At 34.1% G+C, this 23,686-nt stretch overlaps 2 protein-coding genes across 3 annotated transcripts; both read left to right on the top strand.

Annotated features, from left to right (window-relative positions):
• The first annotated feature begins 7,989 nt into the window (after nucleotides 1–7,989).
• LOC122588776 (protein NARROW LEAF 1-like) lies at nucleotides 7,990–14,308 on the top strand. 2 transcript variants are annotated; one of them, XM_043760972.1, is made up of 7 exons: nucleotides 7,990–8,204; nucleotides 8,669–8,756; nucleotides 8,857–9,308; nucleotides 10,033–10,176; nucleotides 11,783–12,023; nucleotides 12,875–13,375; nucleotides 13,667–14,308. In XM_043760972.1, the coding sequence occupies exons 3-7, from the start codon at nucleotides 8,895–8,897 to the stop codon at nucleotides 14,065–14,067; spliced, it is 1,701 nt and encodes a 566-aa protein (XP_043616907.1). In that variant the 5' UTR covers nucleotides 7,990–8,204; nucleotides 8,669–8,756; nucleotides 8,857–8,894; the 3' UTR covers nucleotides 14,068–14,308. The 2 variants fall into 2 exon arrangements, with proteins under 2 accessions (XP_043616907.1, XP_043616906.1); XM_043760971.1 differs by having other exon boundaries at nucleotides 8,833–9,308.
• A 2,309-nt stretch (nucleotides 14,309–16,617) lies between these two features.
• On the top strand, nucleotides 16,618–22,343 carry LOC122587306 (hepatocyte growth factor-regulated tyrosine kinase substrate). The gene is made up of 10 exons (XM_043759436.1): nucleotides 16,618–16,909; nucleotides 17,635–17,691; nucleotides 17,820–17,887; nucleotides 19,296–19,485; nucleotides 19,564–19,646; nucleotides 19,897–19,960; nucleotides 20,076–20,135; nucleotides 20,404–20,454; nucleotides 20,549–20,627; nucleotides 21,960–22,343. Exons 1-10 carry the CDS (start codon nucleotides 16,829–16,831, stop codon nucleotides 22,040–22,042), a joined length of 816 nt encoding a protein of 271 aa, XP_043615371.1. The 5' UTR covers nucleotides 16,618–16,828; the 3' UTR covers nucleotides 22,043–22,343.
• The last annotated feature ends 1,343 nt before the right edge of the window (nucleotides 22,344–23,686 follow it).

The raw sequence follows: 23,686 nt of genomic DNA, 5'->3' as shown, positions 1-23,686 counted from the left end.
TGGGAACTTCGGGAGGGCTTATGGTTGGTTTTATGCATGTTATGCCTTAATTATCTTTAGTTATTATATAATGCATGCTTTAGCTTGTGATGATTGACATGTTGACTAGATTGCTTACGATTGATATATTGTTATGATTCGTATGGTTGATTAAGATTGTGATTTCATGCTTCATGTTTGATTGGCTTATACATGTAGTACACTAGACTCATGTAGGATTGTCATGATTCACGGTTGCACAATAGGGGCCCTAAAATGAGATTGAAATGGTTGATAAATTATGTGATTAAAACGGTTGAAAAATCCTTAAGGTAAATACAGTTGATAAACTCGAGTATAAACTTACGGTTTAAGCTTAACCCATGCTAGTCCCGGGAGGGGTTGAAAAGTGTTAAGCTTAAACTCGGACGGGGTAGTCATGATGCCCCTTACGACGTGGTCACGATTGCTTGAGTTTGCCGGGTGGTTAGGACCGATCACCATGCTTTGCTAAATGTCTTTCTCCTGGATTTGGTTATGCCTATACTTAACGATGCCGATGGACCCCGAAAGGACTACCCATCATGTCGGGTGCAAGGTTCCTTGAAAGGTCGAATGACCGCCTATGCACAACTACGATTGATTTACTTGTGACATAAGTTACTACTTAATGATTAAAATTGGCATAACCTGTGATTAATGATTGAGATTGAAATAAGATTGATAACGATGAATTGAGGTTGCTAGGCACATATAGGATGATGAACGTTTTTATGTGTGATTATGCTGATATGTGTGATGTGCCTATACATATGTGTGATATGCCAAAATATGATATGAAGTTACAATTAAGTGGTAAGTCTATGTTGATATGATATAAGATATTGATTAAGATGCAAGTATATGATGATATGATGTATATGTTGATATGAAATGAAATGTGATGCAATGTGGGAAAAGGGAAGTATGGGTTGATCTATAGTTGTTGTGGATGATATGTAATATGATTATGTTTTGATAAGTAAAATACGACGAAGTTTTATGAAAGTAAAATGAAGAACGTTTTATCAAAATGCGTGTATTTTACTTAGCTAATTTTATTAGCTAACACTTGCTTTTATGAAAATGTTGTGTCCTTCACGATAAGCAAGTATAAGCTAGTGAAGTACGTGGATCGTGAGATGGGTAGAAGAATAAAGGAAGATTAGCATTAGCTTCCCGATGCTTAGACTTCCCTGTTAGCCATTGTTTGGATACTTACTAGTGACTTAATGTTTTATATATAGATGTATGCCATTTAATTTGGTGCCATAACTTGGGTTTATCATTTAATGTTGTGAAGATACGATTTAGTAACACCATTTTATGAAAGGTACTGTCCGGTTACGGATGGGGCAATTTTATATGTATGTTTTCCGCAAAGTTTGAACGCCGTTAGGCGAAGTTTTTGTAAATCAAGGTTTTTAAAATGACGGGTGTTACACTTGCTCTTTTTTATGTGTTGTTTTTTTCTCCTTTTCACCTTTTTTAACCCTAAGCTACATTCATTCATATCAAAATCAATGATGTAACCAATTACTTATGAAAACATTTCAATAGTTTAATATAATTAATCTACATATTATAAAACACAAAGTTTACCATTTTAGGATGTAAATTTTTATATTTTTATAAAATATTGACTTTAGAGTAAATTACACTTTTCGTCCCTAAAGTTGGCACGTTTTGCACTTTTCATCCTTTAAGTGAAAAAATTACAGTTTTGACCTTAAACTTGGCAGAATTTTGCAATCGACGTCCCTTGGCCATACGACGTTAAGTTTCAGCCGTTAAGTCCCACACGTGAGGGACTAAAAGTGCAAAAGGTGACTAGTTTAGGGACGAAAACTGAAATTTACATTATATATTGTCATCATATTCAAGGGTTTTCACCGGGGCATGCGTATATGTGGTAAACGCGCTGGGTACCAATAGGTACATGGCTCCAGAAGGTGGCCACCCACTTACCCCTTGTCATCATCTTCATCTTCTCCGGCTGAGTGGCCGGAAAATTCACCGGAAAACTTAAAATGTCGATGTTTGTACATCCGATTAGGTTATGTGAAGAGGAGAGGTGTTTGGATAGTTTGATGGCGATTCCCCGTTGGTAGGAGTTTTTCTCCCTTGTACGCCGATCGATGTGTGTTTAGATTGTTTTATGGTTTTTCCCATGATGATCATGATGATGATCATTTAGGGTTTTTGGTATTTAGGGTTTTTCCCCGTAATAAAGATCGTGTCCTTCTCTCTTTTTTTCCTTCTCCTTTTATAGTGCAAATATGACTTGGAAGAGAGGAAATAGGATCAGAACGAATCTCTTATTGCTGATGGAGATTTCCTCTAATTTAGGAAGTGATATGACAACCTTTATTCGTGCTTATCCTTTCAGTTAAGGTTCTGTGCAGCCTGGGTTCAGCCTGCGTGTAGTACCCTGCGTGTAGTCTGCGTCTAGGCGTCTTCCTGGGTACTGATGGTCTAGGTGCGTACGTCATCAGCCGATATCTCACTCGTTTCTTCGAATTAGACCACGAAACCACCACCAAACTTCTCAAATTAATTTTTGCACGAATCCTAACCAAAAGATTTCAGATTCAACACTTGCCGGAAAACTCATGGTCACAAAAACCGAGCGTAATAGAGTAACCCGCCCTCCAACTAAATAAAACCGGGGCCTTCCATAACGAGAGTCGTGCCACTACTAAATCAAATACTGGTTTCCAACTTTTGAATAAATACCTTAAGACCCAAATACGTGAAAGGAAAAGTATGACTTACAATGTAGTTTATCCGCTAGCTTAGAAATTTCGGGTCATCAACATTGCTTCCATAAAGATTAAACCTGTAGAAATTGATTTTTAACCCCAAAACAAGAAAAAAAAAGACTCATAAGTCTAGTGATACACTCCACATTGGATTTAGATCAAGCAACAAAACGTCATGGTTTCATATTACTGATCTTCTGTCTCAAATCGATCTGGAAGTCACAAGGTTTTATTCGCGATAGAATTCTGAGCATGTTGATGTTATAATTTCTTCATTTCGTTGAGTTTGGTCGGTAGTTTATTTTCCGGCGAGATTTTGAGTTTTCCGGCAAGTGTTGAATCTGAAATCTTTTGGTTAGGATTCGTGCGAAAAATAATTTTGAGAAGTTTGGTGGTGGTTTCATGGTCTAATTCGAATAAACGAGTGAGATATCGACATTTTAAGTTTTCCAGTGAATTTTCCAGCCACTCAGCCGGAGAAGATGAAGACGATGACAATATATAATGTAAATTTCAGTTTTCGTCCCTGAACTAGTCACCTTTTGCACTTTCAGTCCCTTACGTGTTTTGCACGTGTGGGACTTAACGACTGAAACTTAACGCCGTATGGCCAAGGGACACGTCGATTACAAATTTCTGCCAAGCTTAAGGTCAAAATTGTAATTTTTTCACTTGAGGGATGAAAAGTGCAAAACGTGTCAACTTTAAGGACAAAAAGTGTAATTTGCTCTTGACTTTAAGCTAATTGTGTTTAAATATTTGTTTGTGGGTGAATGTTAGAAAATCCCATATATTAACGTGATACCCTTTGTCTTGTTATAGAAAATTTAAATATAACACCCAATTTTGTCTTTTACAAGTTTTTGGCCTCAAATATCTCAACGGTGTATGAATGAAATTACGATTTAGACCGCCTCGCTTCAACCTAGATAGAAAGACTTTTTTCAAATCTTATCTAAGCCTGTGTTCTTGAGATTTTTTATGAAGGAAGAGAGAAGAAGAGAAGAGAGATGAATGAAAGAGAAGGATTAGATTTTCTTTCCTTTCAAATCATCCCAAAATTGGTAGGAAAATATCCTTAACAAAATCTATTGAATTCTCCTTCCATATCTTTTCCTTTCTTTTCTCTTCTTCTTTAAAATAAAACTTAAGGACACAAAATTGTTTAAAACCCTTCATAATCCTTTCATTTTTAAAAAACACTCAAGAACATACCCTAGTATTTGGTAGGAGAGAATCATAGAGAATGGAAATAGTGAGAAAGAGAATGAATATTTGGAAAGAGAATAGATTCTGTTGTTTGGTACCTACAGAGAATGAATATATATAAAAAATAAAATTTTAAATAATAATACATTTTTTACATATAACATCTTAAATTTTTTTTTTCCATACTCACTCATTCTCTACAATTTGTAAAGAATGGAGAGAATTAAATTAATTCCCCTTTCTCTTTTCTCATTCCCTTTATTCGTCGCAAACAAACAAAGGAAGTCTTTCCCATTGCCTTTCTCCCATTTACATTCCATCATACTAAACACCCCTTTAAGTGATGTAACACCCGTCTTTTTAAAATATGAATTTTCAAAAATTTTTGCCTAACGGCGTTTAGAAATGCGGAAAATAAAATCATTAAAACATAACTAACCCTTAACGGATAGTCCATTTATAAAAGTGGTGTTACAATGTACATATCATTAAAATAGTATAAGATAATCCAGATTTGGTACCAACAAAATTGCCAACATAAACAACTCATAAGTCATATTAAAAGTAGTCAATCATCTTTAAGGCTAACATAAATGACTAAGCGGGAAAACTAATATGTCTTCTTCATAGCAACTACCCGCTTCACCAAGCTAAGTCTTTCATTAGCTCAACCTGCTTAACCTGAGGGAACAACGTTTTTCAAAAGAGCAAGTGTTAGCTTTAAAAGCTAAGTAAGATAACATAGTTTTAAGAAATCATTTACCAATTCTTTATATATCAACAAAAACATTTCATCATTGTTAATATCACATAATCGTCATAGCACATGTCATATTACATTAAAGTTATCACCTACACAACATAAAACATAACACATTAGGATTCATCATATTCCTAATTGTGCCTATTCTTCCATACTTTACTTTCTTTCTTTACTTTACTTTCTTTCTTTACTTTTCTTTTGCCTAGACGTAGGCTGTGTGACATAAGCCACATATACTTAGGGATGTGGGGTTGTGTGTAGGCGGTCATATGACCTTACATGGGATCCTCACACCCAACTTGATGGGTAGGCCTTACGGTGGTCCATCGTCGTCGTTAAGGAAAGACAAAGCCGATCCAACTGAGTATACCATTTGAACTTTGCGCATGTAGTGGTTAGTTACTCCACCCGGATACACTCAAACATAACTATGCCACGGGGAGGTATCTAGATTCCCACACCACGTGACCACGTACACACTAGCTCCGAAGAACTAGCATGGGTTAAGCTTAACACAAGACTTTACATATGCTCGAGACTTCTTTATTATATTAGCTTAGGCTACACTTTCACCTAAACTAATCACATGTATCTTTCTTTACTTTATATTAGCGTAGGCTACACTTTCACCTAAACTAATCACATACATTTTTCTTTACTTTAGGGCCCTTAATCGTGCTCGTGTCATGGCAAACCTATAGAAGTCTAGTGACTGTTCAAGCCATGCAATTAATTATATGACATATATACATCAACATGTCATCACCACATATTAACATCACATCGTCATATCACTTTATTTTTATATCGACGTATCATTCGTATCAACATATCATTACCACATAATAACATCATATCATCATGTCATATAAGTATCATATCATCTTAAAGTGATAGCAACATATCGTCATATCATTTCATAAGCATAACATTATAACAATGCGTCATCATATCATCAATTGCATTATAGCATCATACGTTTATATCATCATAACATTTTATTGTATTATCAACATATACATTTCAGCTTATCATTTACCTTATTTCATCATAACATCATTTCATAACATAATCATCATTTCATCATAGCATGCGTAAGATTACCATTCATCATCAATGGTAACATAATCATTCCCATAAAAACTCCCATACATTCCCGAATACATATAAACATACAAACATTCATTTGGAGAAGTTAACTTATAAAAACTATGTTTTGTTGTCCCTTATGTGATAAAAGATGTTATATTACCTTAACGAAGCGCACAACAAATTGATAACAAAGGTTACCGAACTTTGCAAGTGTTCCAGACTACCTATAACCATTAAAAGATCATTTGATGAGCTTAACAAATAAAACCTTACTTCTGGCCATAACTTAATCTTAAGCACTTAAAACATGACCCGTATTAATATTTGATTCAACAAAGATTCACTCAATATGTTAGAGCTCACAAAACTTGGCGGAACTTTGACCATTATTCATTATTCAAGCTTATTGGTATTTTCCAATTTGACTCCTGTTTAAAAGACTTCACCATTAGAAAGTAGACTCTTCCAAGGTTTCGTGGATAGCTTATTTGTCAAAAACGGAGTTACGGTTTGAAAGTTATGACTGTTTCAACGTTTCGTCACAAATCTGTCACTGACCTGTTTCTGACCAAAATATGCGTCGCTGATCATGTACATGCGTCGCAAATTTAGTCGCTAACTGCAAAAACCCTTGTTTTTCACTCTTAAACGATTTCATATGACCCCAAGGTTAATCCTATGAGTTGTAAACATAAAATTAACATGTTTTAGGGTACAATTGATGAATTTAATCAACTAATTATTAATCAATTGCATCAATGATTTATACTTTAAAACACCCGAATGACGCAAAACCGAAAACGTTTTGATCAACAACTCAATACATCAAGTGGGTTTCCAATTAACCACCTAGAATTCACTCTAATACATCTGAAAAACATAATTCATCATTAAAGTTTGCAACTTGATGTTTTCAGCCAACTTAATTATCGATTCTATTCATGGAAACATCGATTTTACCCGAAAACATCATCTTTAAGCAACCCCAACCCTCATGGCCGAATCTACAGGAACAAAACCTAATTTAAAACTTAATTAACATTAAATAGATGATGTTATACCTGTAGGGATGATTAATGGATTGAAAAGGTAGCAAAAACCCTTCCGAATCACCCGAAATCAACTAGATATTGAAGATTTAACCTAGGTTTTGTGTGAAATACTTTTCTAGGGTTTTGATATGTTTTTTTTCCAGCCTTTAGGTCGACCAAGTGGTCATATATATACTAGGGAAACTTTAAAACTTTACATCTAGGCCCTCGCACTTCGTTAAAACTCGTTTCGGCCCTTAACGACTCATTTAACGCAACCGGAAACACCTAACAACTCTTATATCTTATCGGAAACATTAATTTACTTTATTAATCATTATCAACTTTAATTTCATTATTCTAAATCACTTTATCACATATCTCACATAAATCATTTAATTCACGTAAGCACATATAATACACATAGTAACTCAACAAGGACGTTGAGTTGTGTTGAGGGGGTGTGAAAGCATACATCTTAACATACAAGGGGGATCTTAGATATAAATAACATCATTGGCCTTACATGACACAACGCGTTTTGGGCGTATTGGCTGTGAATAAAAAGAGAACTCCACAGTTAAGCGTACTCGGGCGACAGCAATGTCATATGGGTTACCCTTCTGGGAAATTTGCCCGATCAACCAGAAACAAAACTGTGAGCCTGCGAACAAAGCGGACAATATTGTGTTGTGGTAAGACGGGGTGTTACAAGTAATAAAAAAAACTCGTGCCGGTGCATGGGATATAGTTAAACCTTTGGCTTTTATTTCTAGAGTCAAAACTCAAAAGTATTAACTATTTAATCCAATATTTTTTTTATTTTTTATTTTAGCTAAAAATCAAAGCATAATCTTATCTGATACGTACGAGTAATAAATAGAAAAATAATCAACTAACCAATAATGAAGTAGACGACGAAGGCAATGAGTCAAAATTCAATGATTGGATTCATCCAAAATTCATAGAAGTCCCCTTTTTTCTCAATTACATTACATATACATTTTACAAATAATAATAATAATATCAACACTTTTTTCATTTTCATTTTCTTTTTAATTTTAATTTTAATTCTATATATTTAATTATAAACAATCTTTAATCCCCCCTCCCTTTATCTCTGATTTTGTGAATCAGAGTTATTTCCTCAATTAGAAATTCTTTCTATATTTAGATTAGTTTATATATATTGTACATCCTTCCCCACCCCCTTTTCCCCCTTTTTCATTTCGCCGGCCGGTCGCCGCGGAAACAAAGTTCAGTTTTCGGGCGGCCCTTATGTCCATTCATTCTTTTATTGTGTAGTTAGTTACTGTCTACAGCTTTACTGTAAGTACTTACTTTGAATTTTGTTGTTGTTCTTTTGTTTTAGCTGTGTAATGTTTTCGATATTCGGCATTTTCTTCTTCTTTTGTTTTAGCTGTAGAAATATGTCTAGTGCATGTAATAATATCTTGTTAACGCCAGTTGGGGTCACCAAAGAATCGATCTTTTTGAAACGTAGGGTCAAAATAGTAAAATTTGGAGAGGCTGATAAAGTGATAAGGAGTTGACTTGAGAAAGATGACTATGATTTTCTGCTTACTTAGCTGTTGACATAGTAGGGTCAAAATACTCAGATTTGAGAAAACCAGTATGAAGTTTACAACTATAACTAATATGTGAATATGATTGCTGCTTATATGCCTGGCGTGACTTGCAGTACTTGAGATAATTATCGTATAAGTTGTCTGCCTATATATGACTGTTTTGCTCCTGAGATACGATGAGATTTAGTTACTATGCTGTTTCAGACTAAAACGGTCCGCAAACGAGAAGCTGTTGTAATCTGCTGCAATTGATCATATTGGTTTTATGTTGTATATGAAAGCAAGAGACCAGGTGCGTGAAGATATCGAATTTGGAGCATATGAGATTTGTAGAAGTTCGTACTTTCATATTATATATTTTTTTTCAGATTGAATTTGTGTGATGGATCTAGGGTTTCCTCACTCGGGATCTGAAGAGTCGGATTTAGACATGGATACAACGTACAACAACCATGAGGAAACTCCACTAATAAAGTCCTATGCCACCACATCAGCCGGCCAACTCTCAGAAAAAAATGCAGCTTACTTTTCTTGTCGCACTACATGTCGCTTGAACAATGCTGCTGAAGACAGAGCTAATTATTTTGACAATCTTTTAAAGGGGGTTTTGCCTGTACGGATTGGCAGAATGCCTACTGGAGAGCGAGCAGTTACTTTGCTTGAACTCATGACGATAAGGACATTCCATAGCAAAAATTTGAAGCAAGTTAGTCTTGCTACTGCAATTGGGTTCCGGATGCGTCGTGGTTTGTTGACTGATATACCTGCCATACTCGTCTTTGTTGCTCGCAAGATTGACATGGAATGGCTCGGTCATGGCGAGTGTCTGCCATGTGCTCTTGAGGTGTATAACTCTATATATAAGTTCAGTATACTTTAATTAATGTCCCTGTCTTCTTAAGATCATACTCCACAATTTCAAGAAATAAAAAAATATAGAACATAAACCTGGTATGTATGTGGGTGTGCAAGTATAACTTCCCAATTACAAGAATAAACATCAAGCAAAAAATGAGTAGGATAGGAACTGTTATGTTTAGATATCTATAACTGGTTAAAGTACCATTCTTAGCAATAGGATGTTTGGATGTATATGTTTGAAGTGACTATTGCTATATGCAAACTTAGCAACTAGTTTACTAATGGGCAAGATAAGAAGACTGTTGTGATTATATGTTCTCAACCAGTCTCTTCCGATTGGGTAATAACAGGGCTCCGTATCCAGCAAGCCTGTAAGATTACAGTTTCATAGTTATAGTTTTCTGAACTAAGTTTTGTTGGATGTGTCTTTCAAGTTGATTATTGCAATATGAAGTATCCGAACTAGCATTTAGTAAGTCAACTAGGTTTCAGACTACAATTCTGTACATGCTTCTCAAAATTTAATGTTTTCACCCTTAATAAACAGAATTTAAAACCAGAATCAGTTCAAACAGTCTCTTTAGATGCAAATTGAAAAACCTTACATTACTATTAATTTATCTTCGTTAAATCCTTCTGTTATTTTAAACCTAGAGCTTGAGCCTTAAATGGAAGTTTCTATTAAACTAACTCAGTAGGTTGAACAGGGACCTGGAGGTGTGTGGTGTGATGTTGATGTTGTGGAATTCTCATATTATGGTGCCCCTGCAGCAACTCCAAAGGAAGAATTTTTTACTGAGCTTGTTGATGGCTTGCGGGGAAGTGATCCGTGCATTGGTCCTGGTTCGCAGGTAACATTGGCTGTTTTGAGTCTGATCTGTACATTAATAATGCTTCTTGCAGGATGTTAATTTAGAAAAGTTCATTGCAGATATCTCCCCCTTTTCTTGAACTAACCATGTGCAAATTTATTACAACATTTACAGTCCTCCAACACAGGACACAAATTTTATTTTAATGGTTCACCATCTTAAGCTTTATAATGTCAAACTTCTTCATTCATAGACATTCTGCTTAATGGGTGTTTAGGGGCGTCTACGCTAATTACTACCAATTCAAAATAATTGCTTATGTATGTTTAACATAACTGATTATGGGTCTGAATTTCTGATATTTGTGATCAAAGTTACTGGATTTGTTTGTTTTGAGATCAATGTGATCCCTATCCATCCATATATATAGGCAAAAATGGTTAACTGATTACCCGATTAACTGTTCTAGTGTTTCAGTTCACTTTTTTCACTTTGAAAAAGTGCATCCAAACATCTAATAGCACAATCAAATCTGGGTCTTCTTGGAGCATGATTACTCTAAACTCTGAGTTGTTTATTGACTTAGATTCTTATTTGCTCTGAATCATTGTCAGAATCCTGAAACTAAACATTGTTTAGAAACTAATGAAGTTATATGTTTGATCGTTACTACTTAAGCCTAAGTTTCAATATTTCATTTAGAATATAAGGGTACTTCTTTTTTGGTGTTAGTGTATTTTTGTTACATTCTATCAAGATTGAAATAAAAGAAGACCTAACAAGATATTGATGATATTGATTTCGGTTCATAACATCACCCTATATAAATAAAATAAAATTCTAATGACATCATTAATTTCTAAACAATGTTTACTTGTCATTATTAGATTTTTTCATATTAATTTTTTCTTTTTTATTATCTTGATTTATGACATCATCTTATTTAAAGTTTAAATTATATTTTAGTTGATTTAAAATGTATTTCTTTTCTAGCTTAAGTCTTATGTAATTTATAATTTTATTTTGTTTTAAAAACTCTAATATTTTATACATGTTTTTAAATTTCAGTCATCTAAATAATTTTATCATAACAGATTTTTTAATTATCCACATATTATGCGAGTTAATATGCTAATTATATTTATTCGAAATATAAGGTATGCGATTTCGAGGTTATGAGTATGGTTGGACATCACGTAATTTTTAAACATCAACGACTTAATATTATAAAGTTTTTATTAGTAAACCCGGGTTGAACCCGGGTTAATTAGCTAGTAATTCATTATGAAAGGAATTTTCTAGTATCAGTTTAAGGTGGATATGAAAACATTGAAGAAACTTCTCAATACTCCTCTAGTTACTTTGTTTTAGTGCCTTGCTCTTTACACATTGCCACTTTCATTGGACCTCCATTTGATACTTTTATTCAACGCAGTTTTCTTGACACCATTCAAATGCCTTGCAAGAAACTATAATCCTAAATCACCATCAGCACTTCCTCATTTTCTAATTAGTAAAAACCTAACACCCTTGATCTCTAACTTTTTGTATGCTGTGTGAAAATATTAGTTTCTAAGCGACTGCTCATCCATAGTTTTTGGCTCCTTGTATACCAAAACAGACTAGTGACTTCTTGCTTCCATAGGTTGCAAACCAAAGAACATATGGGACCATGAGTGCCATTGTGAAAAGTCGAACTGGAAAACGGCAGGTTGGATTTCTCACCAATAGGCATGTGGCAGTTGACTTGGATTATCCAAAACAAAAAATGTTCCATCCTATGCCACCAAGCATTGGACCTGGGGTGTATCTTGGTGCCGTTGAGAGGGCAACGTCATTCATCACAGATGATCTTTGGTATGACATATTTGCCGGGACAAATCCAGGTGATATTAGTTCCAAATCATGCATTTTAAGCAATATGCTAGATGTGGCACTATGTGCAGGTTGGGTATTGGGTCATAATGAATCGTGTTGGTCATCCTGAAACATGTGTCATTAGTTTTTCTGTACATAATTAACATGTTAATTAAGATTACGAGAATTACATTATTGGAATAACAATCAAAGTATGATTAGTCAATGTGTCATACATAATAATGATTAAACGCTGGCACCTGTTTGATATGTTTCTTTTTAGCTAACTTTATTGGCCCATTTGACTTGCTTCTCTCTTTGGCTAACTTTATTTATTTTACACTTTTGACCCATTAGAGATTAAAAAATAAAAGAAACCCAAGTTACTGTTTTGTAAGTGAATGTGATGAAATTTCCACCTCTATAATAATACACCATATGAAAGTATGCTATTGTTCTAGTGCTTGTTACGATGTGTGAGATGTGTTTTGGGTACGGATTTAACTATTGATGACTCTACATGAAGCCATGCTATGCACATGCAAATGGTGTAAACTTTTTGATTCTAAAAAGACATAACACTTTTATTACTCGTATTTGAATATATGTTATCAGAGTAATTGGATTTTATGGAACAATATAAAGAATTGTCTTAAGAAAACTAATTACTGAGGTAACTATGAGCTTCCTAATTTTTTGTAATGTGGGGCATCTGAGTATTCGATTCTGATTTTCTAAGTTGTAGTAGTCACTTTTAAAGGCATTTCCCAATATCACCTTTAGCTTTGACTTGTACCAAAAAGGAAAACTATATCATTTTCATAGAGAATTTAGATACTTAAGATTAAGCTAATAGCTAGATATTGCTCATTTTATTCAGAGACCTTTGTGCGAGCAGATGGGGCCTTTATCCCATTTTCTGAGGACTTCAATGTAGCGAGTGTAACCACATCCGTTAAAGGCGTTGGCGAGATTGGTGAAGTCAAAGTCATAGATTTGCAGTCTCCGGTCAGCAGTGTAATTGGTCAACAAGTAACAAAAGTTGGAAGAAGTTCTGGGTTAACCACGGGAACCATAATGGCATATGCCTTAGAATATAATGATGCAAAAGGAGTTTGTTTTCTTACTGACTTTTTGGTGATTGGGGAGAACCAAAAGACTTTTGACCTTGAGGGTGATAGCGGAAGTCTCATTATCTTGACAGGACAAAATGGTGAAAAACCAAGGCCTATTGGAATCATTTGGGGTGGTACAGCCAATCGGGGTCGACTGAAACTCAAAATTGGTCAACCTCCAGAGAACTGGACGAGTGGGGTGGATCTTGGTCGCCTTCTAGATGTTCTTGAGCTTGATTTGATCACAACCGATGAAGGTCTACAAGGTTTGTACCTGTCTTCTTTCATGTCAAATCAGATTTTATATATTATAGTTTTAGGCTATTTAATATCCAAAATCTTATCAAAAAATGTGCATTTTTCTTTAGTCAATTTACTAGTTTGTGGATTGGGAGTGCCTGGTACACCATTAACAGTAGTAATAGAGCTAGAAAATCTATACATGAGGGCAACATTTTATTTTGCGGGAGTAATTAATGATTTTACACTAAATATTCTAGAACTCTTCTATTAAGCCACTATTTACTTATCCCTTCCCCTTCTTTGCTCTAACATAGCTGCACTGCAAGAACAAAGGAATGTATTAGCGTCAACAGCTGTAGCGGCGGCAACAGCACGGGTTGATTCTGCTGTTGGTGAATCATCTTCTCGTGAGTGCATATCTGCAGAAAGAACTGAAAAAAACCATGGGCTGTTTGATTTAAATGACCAAAATGCCCTTCCTTTAGAGGTCCATATTGAGGCTGGAATTGAAACAGCTCCTAACATGGAACATCAGTTCATATCAAACTTGCCTTCACATCAAATTGGGACCATTGAAAACACAGATCTGCAAATTTTTTCACCAGTGAGAAATGGCTCTGAAGAAAATTCGTTGGGTGAACCGGAAAGAAAGAGAAGAAAACAATATGGTGATTCATATCCCGATGAAAACAACCATGAGTGGTGTAATCTGTAAGTATGTCTAAGTTTTGCATTCATTTCCTATTCTCATTGGTTTACATTTTTTTGGCCCTGTCATGATTTGGCTGATATGGTTGCCTACCAGTCTATCATTGTTTAGAATGTGGAGTTGTTTAGATATACAATGGCAAAAAATGTCATAAATATGTACATTATTAGTCCTTTTTATAATGTTGTTCAAAATCTACTGTACTGCAAGTCTTCAATGATAAATAAAACGAAATAATTCACGTTAAGTATTAAGTCTTCCATCATTACACACAAAGACATCTCTTGTAATCTCATATAGTTGAAAAGTAGAGGCTAAGACATGTGGTTCGAGTAAAGAGTCAAATCTTACGATGGATTGTGAAGATTTTAACTCTCAATCTTTGAATCTAAAAATAACATTTTAATGATAAACAAACATTCACAACAAAAATGTTTGTAATCATTAAAACTAGTAAAGTTCACGTCCCCCGTTGCGGGACTTTAATTGTCTTATTTAAACGACTACATTATCTAGTATTTACGTTAAACCTTCAACTCGTTAACTAAAAATTATTTTGTCATTCATATATTTTGTTATAAAGTGTGCAAGAAACCAAAAAATAACTCGTGGTAGAAGACCCGAAAATGATGCAATGTAAGGAAATCTTCAATATATTAGTTGGAAATTTAAGCAAAAAGGTTGAATGACGCACAAGGGGAAAATATATGGAAAAAAAAATCAAAAAGTAGCCCGTAGTAGAAAACCCGAACAATATACAATGTGGCAAATCCGAATGGTGGTACAGGGTGTGATTTGGACAAATTGTAACTTGTGCCAAGTTTTTTGAAAGTGTGCAATAAACCTAGAAGTAATCTGTAGTAGAAAACCAAAACGAGATGAGATCTTGCAAAATTTTCAATATATTAGTTGAGAATTCAAGCGAGATATTGAGTAAGTGTAAAAGAATGCGAGTAGTGGTACGTATATGGTGTGGCCACGGAACGATTGAATGACTTAAAAGAAAAATGTATGAAAAAAACCAATAAGTAATCCGTAATTAAAAAAAAAACCCATACCGGATACGATATGACAAAAAAATAGTGAAACGGGGTGTAACATCGGGCGAATCATCAACCGCCACGTAGGCGGGTTACTATTCACAACTCGTTTCTTTAATATAGTATATGATATTAAGTAGAAAGTGAGTATGGGGCTGTTATGCATCCAACTTGGATGAAAAATTCTTCACATACCAATATTTTAATATTTTGAATAAATGATTTGCCCCCATGATTTTTATAGTTAAAAAGAAGGTATGTAAGAGGTTTTTCAGCCAACTTAAATGCCTAACAGCCTCATATTCCCTTCCCCTAAACACTATTAAATGGATAAATTAACTACTTAAAATCGAGAAATCGAAAATCCTGTCACTAACAATGATGTAGAAAGGGACATGGTAGAAGCAATGGAACATTTGTCCAAAATGAAAGCCTTATTGTATAATGGCCAGGCTAAATAGGTAGGCGAAACAGATTCCACCATTAGTGAAAGCCTTATTGTATGCCGGTTAAATAGGTAGATGAAACATGGATCGGCTAATGTATTCACCGAGTGATGTGTGTGTGCGTGCGTGTCCAACTATAGGAATCTTTTGCAAAGTCCACTATTTTTATTATTTGTATTGTATAAATATTTGTTTATTTTTTTTGAAAAGCAATTATGCAATGTTTTGCAAGTTAGACAACAAAATACTAATTTAAGACATTAATACATAGATTCATACATATTTATATTAAATAAATACTAAATTCATTTTTCTTTTTAAAAAGGACACAAAACATTAAAATGAGAACATATTAATAAAAAACTAATAAAAAAACATAAATAAATAAAAAGGAGCATTATAAATATTGTAGTTCCTCTAAACATGCTATGCAAGGTCTTGACCAAAAGTGTGGTGTGTTTCTGGGTTTCATAGTCGTGTATTACCTTAAATTCGTGCTTCATATATTTCGGTAAATGTTTGTTGTGACGTATTAATATAGTGGTATTTATTTTAAATTATACTTGTTTTAAAATATTAATAAAATATGATACTTTTAACTTAATTAATGTTATTTTATATTATATGTTAATGAAAATTGGTTATTTTTAGGTTAAATGTATTATCTATCTATAATATCTTATAAAAGAAATGACCTATTTGTATATTAGGTAATTTTATTTTTAAATTACCAGAATAACTTTGACTTTTTATGTTTTTTCCTTAATGAATTATAATTACAATTTAAACCTTTATTTTAATATTAATATTTTAAGCTCTTATCTTTTAAAATTTTTCACTGTCACAATTACATCAACCTACATCACACCGCCACCACCACCACCAACAATAATACCATTATCGACACCGCTAGACCGTCTTCCTCACCACCACCGTCGCAGGGTACCATGCTCGTTTGTTAAATAAAAGTGCCTAAATGATACCTTAGTTGGATGGTTAAAACTTAAAAGGGGAAAATGAAAAAGTAAAAAGATGATGCTATGAAAAGTCGAAAGATCGGATAGATAAAAACATGAAAAACAGGGGTCGGGTTGTAGCTGACCCGATCGTCTATCTATCTCTCCATTCCTTTATTTTTTGATTTATAATAGTAATAATTGATGCTTCTCCTCCGACCATCTTACTCCAAATTCGCTTGAAACCACAACAATTTTCTTTCGAGAAATTTGAGGTCAAACAACAACAATATAACCATAATAATAAGAAGAAGAATAAGAAGGCATGTCGTTGGAACCACCGCCATTTGAAGAATCAGCACGTTGCCATGTTTGCAAATGCAGTTTCAACACCTTTAGAAGACGGGTCGGTCTTATTCATTTTATACTTTGATTCATTACCCATATGTCTTATATTTGTAATCAATCTTTATATGATCTATGATTTAGTTTTACTTAGCTATATGGATACATCATCTTTATTTCGTAATCGCTTAATCTATAGTTAGATTTTTTAAAGCCTTTTTATATAACCATTTGGATTAGCTTTTAACTTGTTTTTTTAAGGTGAAAGATTTTAACTTATCATGACTTAAAACTAAGATTAGAAGTCCAAAAATTAAGTGACAAAAAATAAGCAAGACAAACTCCTTAGGTTTGCGATAAACCCACCTCGTTCGAAAAAATAAACCAGCCACCTATTCAAAGGAAAATCATATATTCTACAATTTTGCAAGGTATTGATGACATTGAATGTGATCGATAAGATCTCTTGATTTTGTTTTAGAAAGGCATTATATTTCTTTGAAGATTAAAAACTTTAATTAAGTAACTTGGTATGCTTTACATTTTAAGTGCTAGTACTCGTACCGGAAAAACCCATCACCCCAGAAAATAGTTGCCACATTAGCACTACACTGAAAACCAGAACCCTTGTTTTACCTGAAATGATTACGCTTTTCACGCTACCCGGAAGCGGACAATATGGTGTTATGCTGTGTACCATGATGAAAAACATGCCCGTTACGACTACCCTATTGCGTAATCTAAATGCATTCCGTGAGTTGCCTTACAATTTCTCTCTTTTTGTAGCATCATTGCCGATGTTGTGGTCGAACTTTGTGTGCTGAACATTCATCAGATCAAATGGTATCTCTCTCTCTCTCTCTCTCATGCTATATATGAAAGTTCACAGTTCTGTAAGGCATACTTGTTAGCAGCTAGTCATTTTAACTATATAATCGTATGAAGCATTATTATAATGTGTGCTCTTTCAGGCGTTACCACAGTTTGGTATTCACTCACTTGTTAGAGTTTGCTCAGATTGTTATAATGATGCATCTCGGTAAGTCTGTGGCTTCACTCCTCTCTTTTTCATATATGTTTATTACTTTTTTGATATTACATTATATGTTTAATAGTTTGTTTAACTTGAAATATAAATGTCACACATTGTGTCTGATGTCACGCCCTCACCTGTATACATGCCCTAGCTAAATGAAAGCAACTCTTTACGAAATCTGTTATCAAGATTATATGGTTTTCAACGTTGAAATGAAATGATAATGTCTCACCAATGAAGTGAATTAGAAACTTACCGTGTGTGTGTGTCATATAGTTAGATCTTGCTCCCGTGTCAATCTCTTATCTATATTCTATACTACCTTATAAAACATTTACTCCCTCCAATTTTTAGAAAAAGAACTTGATAAACCTAAATTACCCTTCTCCTTTTTCATTAATTTAAATATCTTCACCTAATATACCTATAGTACCCTTAATCAAATTATGTATGACATACATCCCTCAACCCTTAAAATAACTTCCTTTTACATTAATTACTTTTACATAAATAACCACATTGCTACCACCACCGCCCTGCGCCACCACCGCTGCTACCGCCATTACCCATTGCCGCCACAGCCACCGCCGCATCGCGCGGGCATATGTCTAGTTACATCATTATATCTTTGCCTTGGGCACCCCCTTTCATTTTAACTTTGAAATGAGTGTCAATAGTGTGCTACAGTTTTGTGGACCCTCTTTTGAAATGAAAACAGGATTGCAGGTAACCTATTACCTGCAATGGCTAACTACATTAGTTAGGACACCTCCCTTTCACATGATTAACAATAATTACCTACATTGAATTTCAAGTAGGTGTACTGTAAAGGTTGATCGAGTTACCTCGAGTGAATGGATCTCGAATCCAAGGAACATCTTTAATGTTAACTAGTTCGTTGGGTTTCATGTTTGTATTCTTATTACTTAAATGGATATTACTGCCTGGAGTATCTTGTTCCTATGTGCATTTTTATGGCCGTTGGTCAAGTTTTGTATATTCTTTTCTTTGCTGGTCAAAGAGAAAAAATACAACATATACTATTCATATTCATATAAGTGTAAGTTCATGACTTAGCAAGTATATTAACCTTACGATTGGCTTGCATGGCTTCATGGTAGATGCAGACTTGGCACTTTATCTTCAACCATACTTATAAATCTTGTATCAGTCGCACTTAGTTAAGTGTTAGCCTTGTATAGCTACAATAATGTTGCTAAAAAGCCTCTCCATTTTGTATAAACAATTTTTGTTGGTTTAGCACAATTATACATCAGGTAATACCCATGGGATAATAATAAAAAGGAAAAATTAAATGCTAATGCGCATTTGTTAAAAGAACTATTCTCTATTCATGTGGTAGTTTTGTTTATGGTTCTGTAATATGTTTGTTGGTTAAATAATTATGTAGGTCTGTAAAGTCTGAAGGAGGTGCTTCTGTTAATGGAGTAAATTCCATGACAGATGCGGTTTCAAGGATAGATATTAGTACACCATCAAATTCCGATACTACACAAGCTGTTGGTAATTCAAATTGCACATGTGGAATGCCTTTATGTATATGTGAGGTGCAGTCAAATGATGCCATGGCACCTGTGCAGGCAAGTGATATTCGATTCACTGTCAAATACCTTTTAGCTGTGCTTCATATCTTATACTCTTTTGGTTTTTTCTTGTAGCCTAAGCCTGTCCCAACATCCTCAGTTCCAAAGAAATTAGACACTGCCCAGAGAAGTAGAGCTTCGTCATCTAGCAAGTCCAGGTATACATTTAGACCTTGTTTATTCTTCAGTGATACATTTATGTTTTGAGTTTTGTATTGGATCTTTACAAAATTGTCATTATGTGGTATTAAGTTTTGTTTAGTTGAATGTAGCCATCAGTCTTCTATTTAGAAGTTTGAAAGTAGTTTTTGTTACATTGTTACCATAAAAAGTCAAAAGGGAACACTTAAAGTGGAACAAGGTAAAGTATTTTGATACATTTGTAGAGTAACATGTAATATCTTGCAGTGCTGGACACTCAGCCAACGCAGTCTCAGAAAAACCACTTGCGGATTATGAAGTTAATGGAGAGGTATGCTATGTTGAAATACGTATGCAAGACTTCTCATTTTTTTTTGTTTTTCTTTTCTTATATTTTCTTAAAAATTGAATGATTTTTGTTGTATGATATATCTATATTTTGGTAGGGATTACGGGAAGCGATAAAGAATGGTGACTTATTTTCTGTCAAAAAGCTTCTTAGCGAGGTAAGGAAAATAATATCTGAATTCTAATACTTGGTAATAACCCTGTTTTAAACTTGTATACACTTGCGTTCTGATCAAACGACTGAATTTTTGAGCCAAGCTGCCTCTGCTTTTATTCTAAAAGACAAGAAATCTTCGTTGTATTTTTTGTATATTTAATAGTTCTGTTTCATTGAATATGCAAATTAATACTGTATCCTAACAATGAGGGTTAAACTCTGCAAATCTTGTTTGAACTAATTTTAACTATCAACTTCATTTGCTGTAGGGAGTTGATGCAAATTACTGTGATAAACAAGGATTGTCTCTCTTGCATCTGGTTTTCTTTCTTTCTCTCTGTTTGTCTTTATTTGTGTGTGCTCTTGTATATGGCTGTCCGGTTTCTTATTTCTAACAGCAGCTATTGTGTTTAGGCTGCCGTTTTTAACAAAACTGAAATCGTTTTCACACTCATGGAAAATGGAGCAAGTATGGACCACAAAAATTTGCAGGGTATATTACATTTACTTCTAATAAAGTCACTTCTGTTGCTGCTAAATAGTTAATAGGCTGGTGATGTGATGCTTTTGTGCCAATCTATTCACAATCTTAAAGCTGATCGTGAATTTCTTTATTAATAAAAATCTTATTTGACGTAAGTACTGGTAATTTGAATTATTACAATGAATAATTACATTAAAAGTGAATGAAACCAATTTCCTATCACCATTATATTTGAGAAAATAAAAACCAACGGTACAAGATGATTACATGAAATTTGAAAAGTAATTGAAACCTATGGTACAAGATATTTGGGGGATTTTAGTTAGTGTTTGGGTTTGATAGTGTTGGATATGTTTGGTTAAATGGTATATATCTGAGGGAATGGACTTGATATTCATAAACTTGTAAATTTTCTACCTACTCAATGGACTGGGTTTAGAAATTGATATCCCATTTCCACTCCACTATGTTATCAAATCCATCTCGGTAGTGAAACATAATAGGAATGGATTAATATAAAAAGTACAAATTGCGGACTGAAAGCCCTATGGTGGCCTTTCTGTGTTAAAGCGAAAACAGAATAGGCCAATAGGGTACTATAAGATTAATTTTAATGCAAAACATAGTAAATGTGATTAGTGTATTTGTATATTTTAGTATCTAGTTCACTTTATATCAAGCCCTACGCATGTGCTCAGGTCATCCATACTTATATAGCATAATTTTATTTCCAGAAATAGTATAAACAGAAGTTGTACATTGTGCAATTTCATTGTATTGCAATACCTTAGTGCGTCAAAATGTAAACAACTTATACGATTTGTCATAGTGTGTATCAAATTTCAATCCTGTGCATTGTATGTAATGAACCTTCAAATCCCGGTTATTGTATGTACCCGACTGAGTAAAATTTGCAAACTGACAACATGGCATTAGATATGACAACTTATATGGTTGCCACATATATTCGGATACATACAATAACCGGGATATAGAAGATCATTACGTACAATGCACATGACTAAAGTTCGATACACACCATGTCAAATCGTGTAAAGTTGTTTAGATTCTGAGGTATTAACTATTATGCCCTTTTTTTATCAGTGTGTTCAACACTACAACATTACTATATGAAATCTTTTTGATACATGTGCCATGTTATACTTCTGTCAACTTTTATAAGCTATAACAACTTTATTGGAAGAATGGAAGTAGAAATCAGACTGAGCAACTGCTTATAATTTTTTCTTAGCTAATCTGATTCATTAAGGAACGTCAAAAGATAATCATACATGTCCTTGTTCTAGTGCAATGCAATGATCCAACTGATCCTTATTTCAGGGGAGACTCCGCTTGATTGTGCCCCTGTAACATTGCAATTCAAAATGAAGAAGAAGATGGAACAAATTAATCAATCCAAGTAAACATTATGTATTGACTTCTTCTGTAAACATTCTCATGGCTGTAAAATCAACATCTGGAGACCATTTTGCGTTTATTTCGATGCTAGCATTGAACTACACCAGATTGTTGGTTGTTTGCAAGTGTCTTCTTCTATGGAACATACTTGAATTTATCTTTAAGCTCCCCTAAAGAAGCAAAAGAGCCGGATTAAGCAAGGAGAAGGGTAAACATATATATTATATTTCTTGTAACTTTGTTTTGTTGAGGGGTAAAATACAACCATGGATATCATATTAAGCATCTTCCAAGTCTTTATTTCAATGACTTTGAGTACTGCAAACACTATACTAGCATGCCCCTATCTGAGATTTCAAGGCTGATGGAACCGATTTCCAAAAAAAAATAAAAATAAATTCCATCACGGGTAATCAAAATTTCAGTCTACAAGGGAAAACTGAACTGGGTATAAGTGTATAACCACTTCAGTTTGGTTTCTTCAGTTGTTTTTTGCAAATAGCTGGAAAAGGAACATTTCTTTTTAGTTATTTATACAGGACTGAATTACTAGTAGGAAAAGCAAATTGAAGCAATAGTGGCCTTTTGTAGAATGACATACTATCAGACTCATACTTGTAAACTACTACACGAATGCCTAAAATGGAACCAATGACTTCCGGAATGTATTAAGTTGCCGAACCAACTAATTATCAATGTCAGAGGCTTGAGGAACCTCGTTCTTTACTTTGATGAGTTTAAACCAAATGTACTCCTATATTTATTTCCAGCATTTGTAGCTCCATTTTCTTGATTCTTGCACTCACTTAGATTCAATAGGAATAATGTAGTAAGGAATTGTTTTTAGGAGCATTTTCAATTGATTGTTTTTGAGAGGACAATTTTGTGAAGCATAGATGGTCTTTAACACTTGATGTGAGAGTTAACTTTGTACACTGGGTTTGTACTAGACGCCTCAAATGTTGGGAAACGGAGGTTCAAACCTTAGCTCAGACGCTAACCAACAAATTTGCAAAAGTAGTTGGCAATACAGTACACACTAAAATACATTTTCACTTTCTCGTGCAGAAACTTAGAAGTATTGATTTGATTTTAATAGGAAGTTTATTGAACTCGATTAGAGGGAATGCCAATCGAATGTGGTTACTTTCTCATGCAGATTCTATCCCAAGTTACTCCTCGCCTACAACCCCATAGGGATCGGGCCCGTAATTCTAGTTTATGTTCCAGCCTCTGATTGACCTTGCAAGGGCCGCTTTACATCCAATACTCTTTTAGCAGCAAGAACCTAACTGAGTAATTGTGGTCTTTAGGCTCCCTCAAACTCTTACAATCTGGCCGATGAGTGGATCATTGCTACAAACATTAGAGCGAACAATTCAAAGTCTTTTGGCTATTGATAAATTTAAATGCGATAAAAAAAAAAAAAAACATGTAACTTCAGAAAAACCAAAACCATGTAATCAGTAATCACCATTTCTTGAACTCAATGCCTTCTCAATACTCATCACCCCTTAATAATGTTAGTCATTAGTTATACAAATTTTCAGCTTGTAGGATTCTTTTTACCAAGAATACTCATCAGCAACACACACCATTGCTTACTAACTTTCTGAATGCCTTGCCTTAAATCTTAATTGTGTTTCATT

The sequence above is a fragment of the Erigeron canadensis genome, chromosome 2 (genome assembly GCF_010389155.1).
Source record: "Erigeron canadensis isolate Cc75 chromosome 2, C_canadensis_v1, whole genome shotgun sequence".
NCBI lineage: Eukaryota > Viridiplantae > Streptophyta > Magnoliopsida > Asterales > Asteraceae > Erigeron > Erigeron canadensis.
Note: the sequence above shows the minus strand (reverse complement) of the source record. Positions and strands in the feature narration are given on the sequence as shown.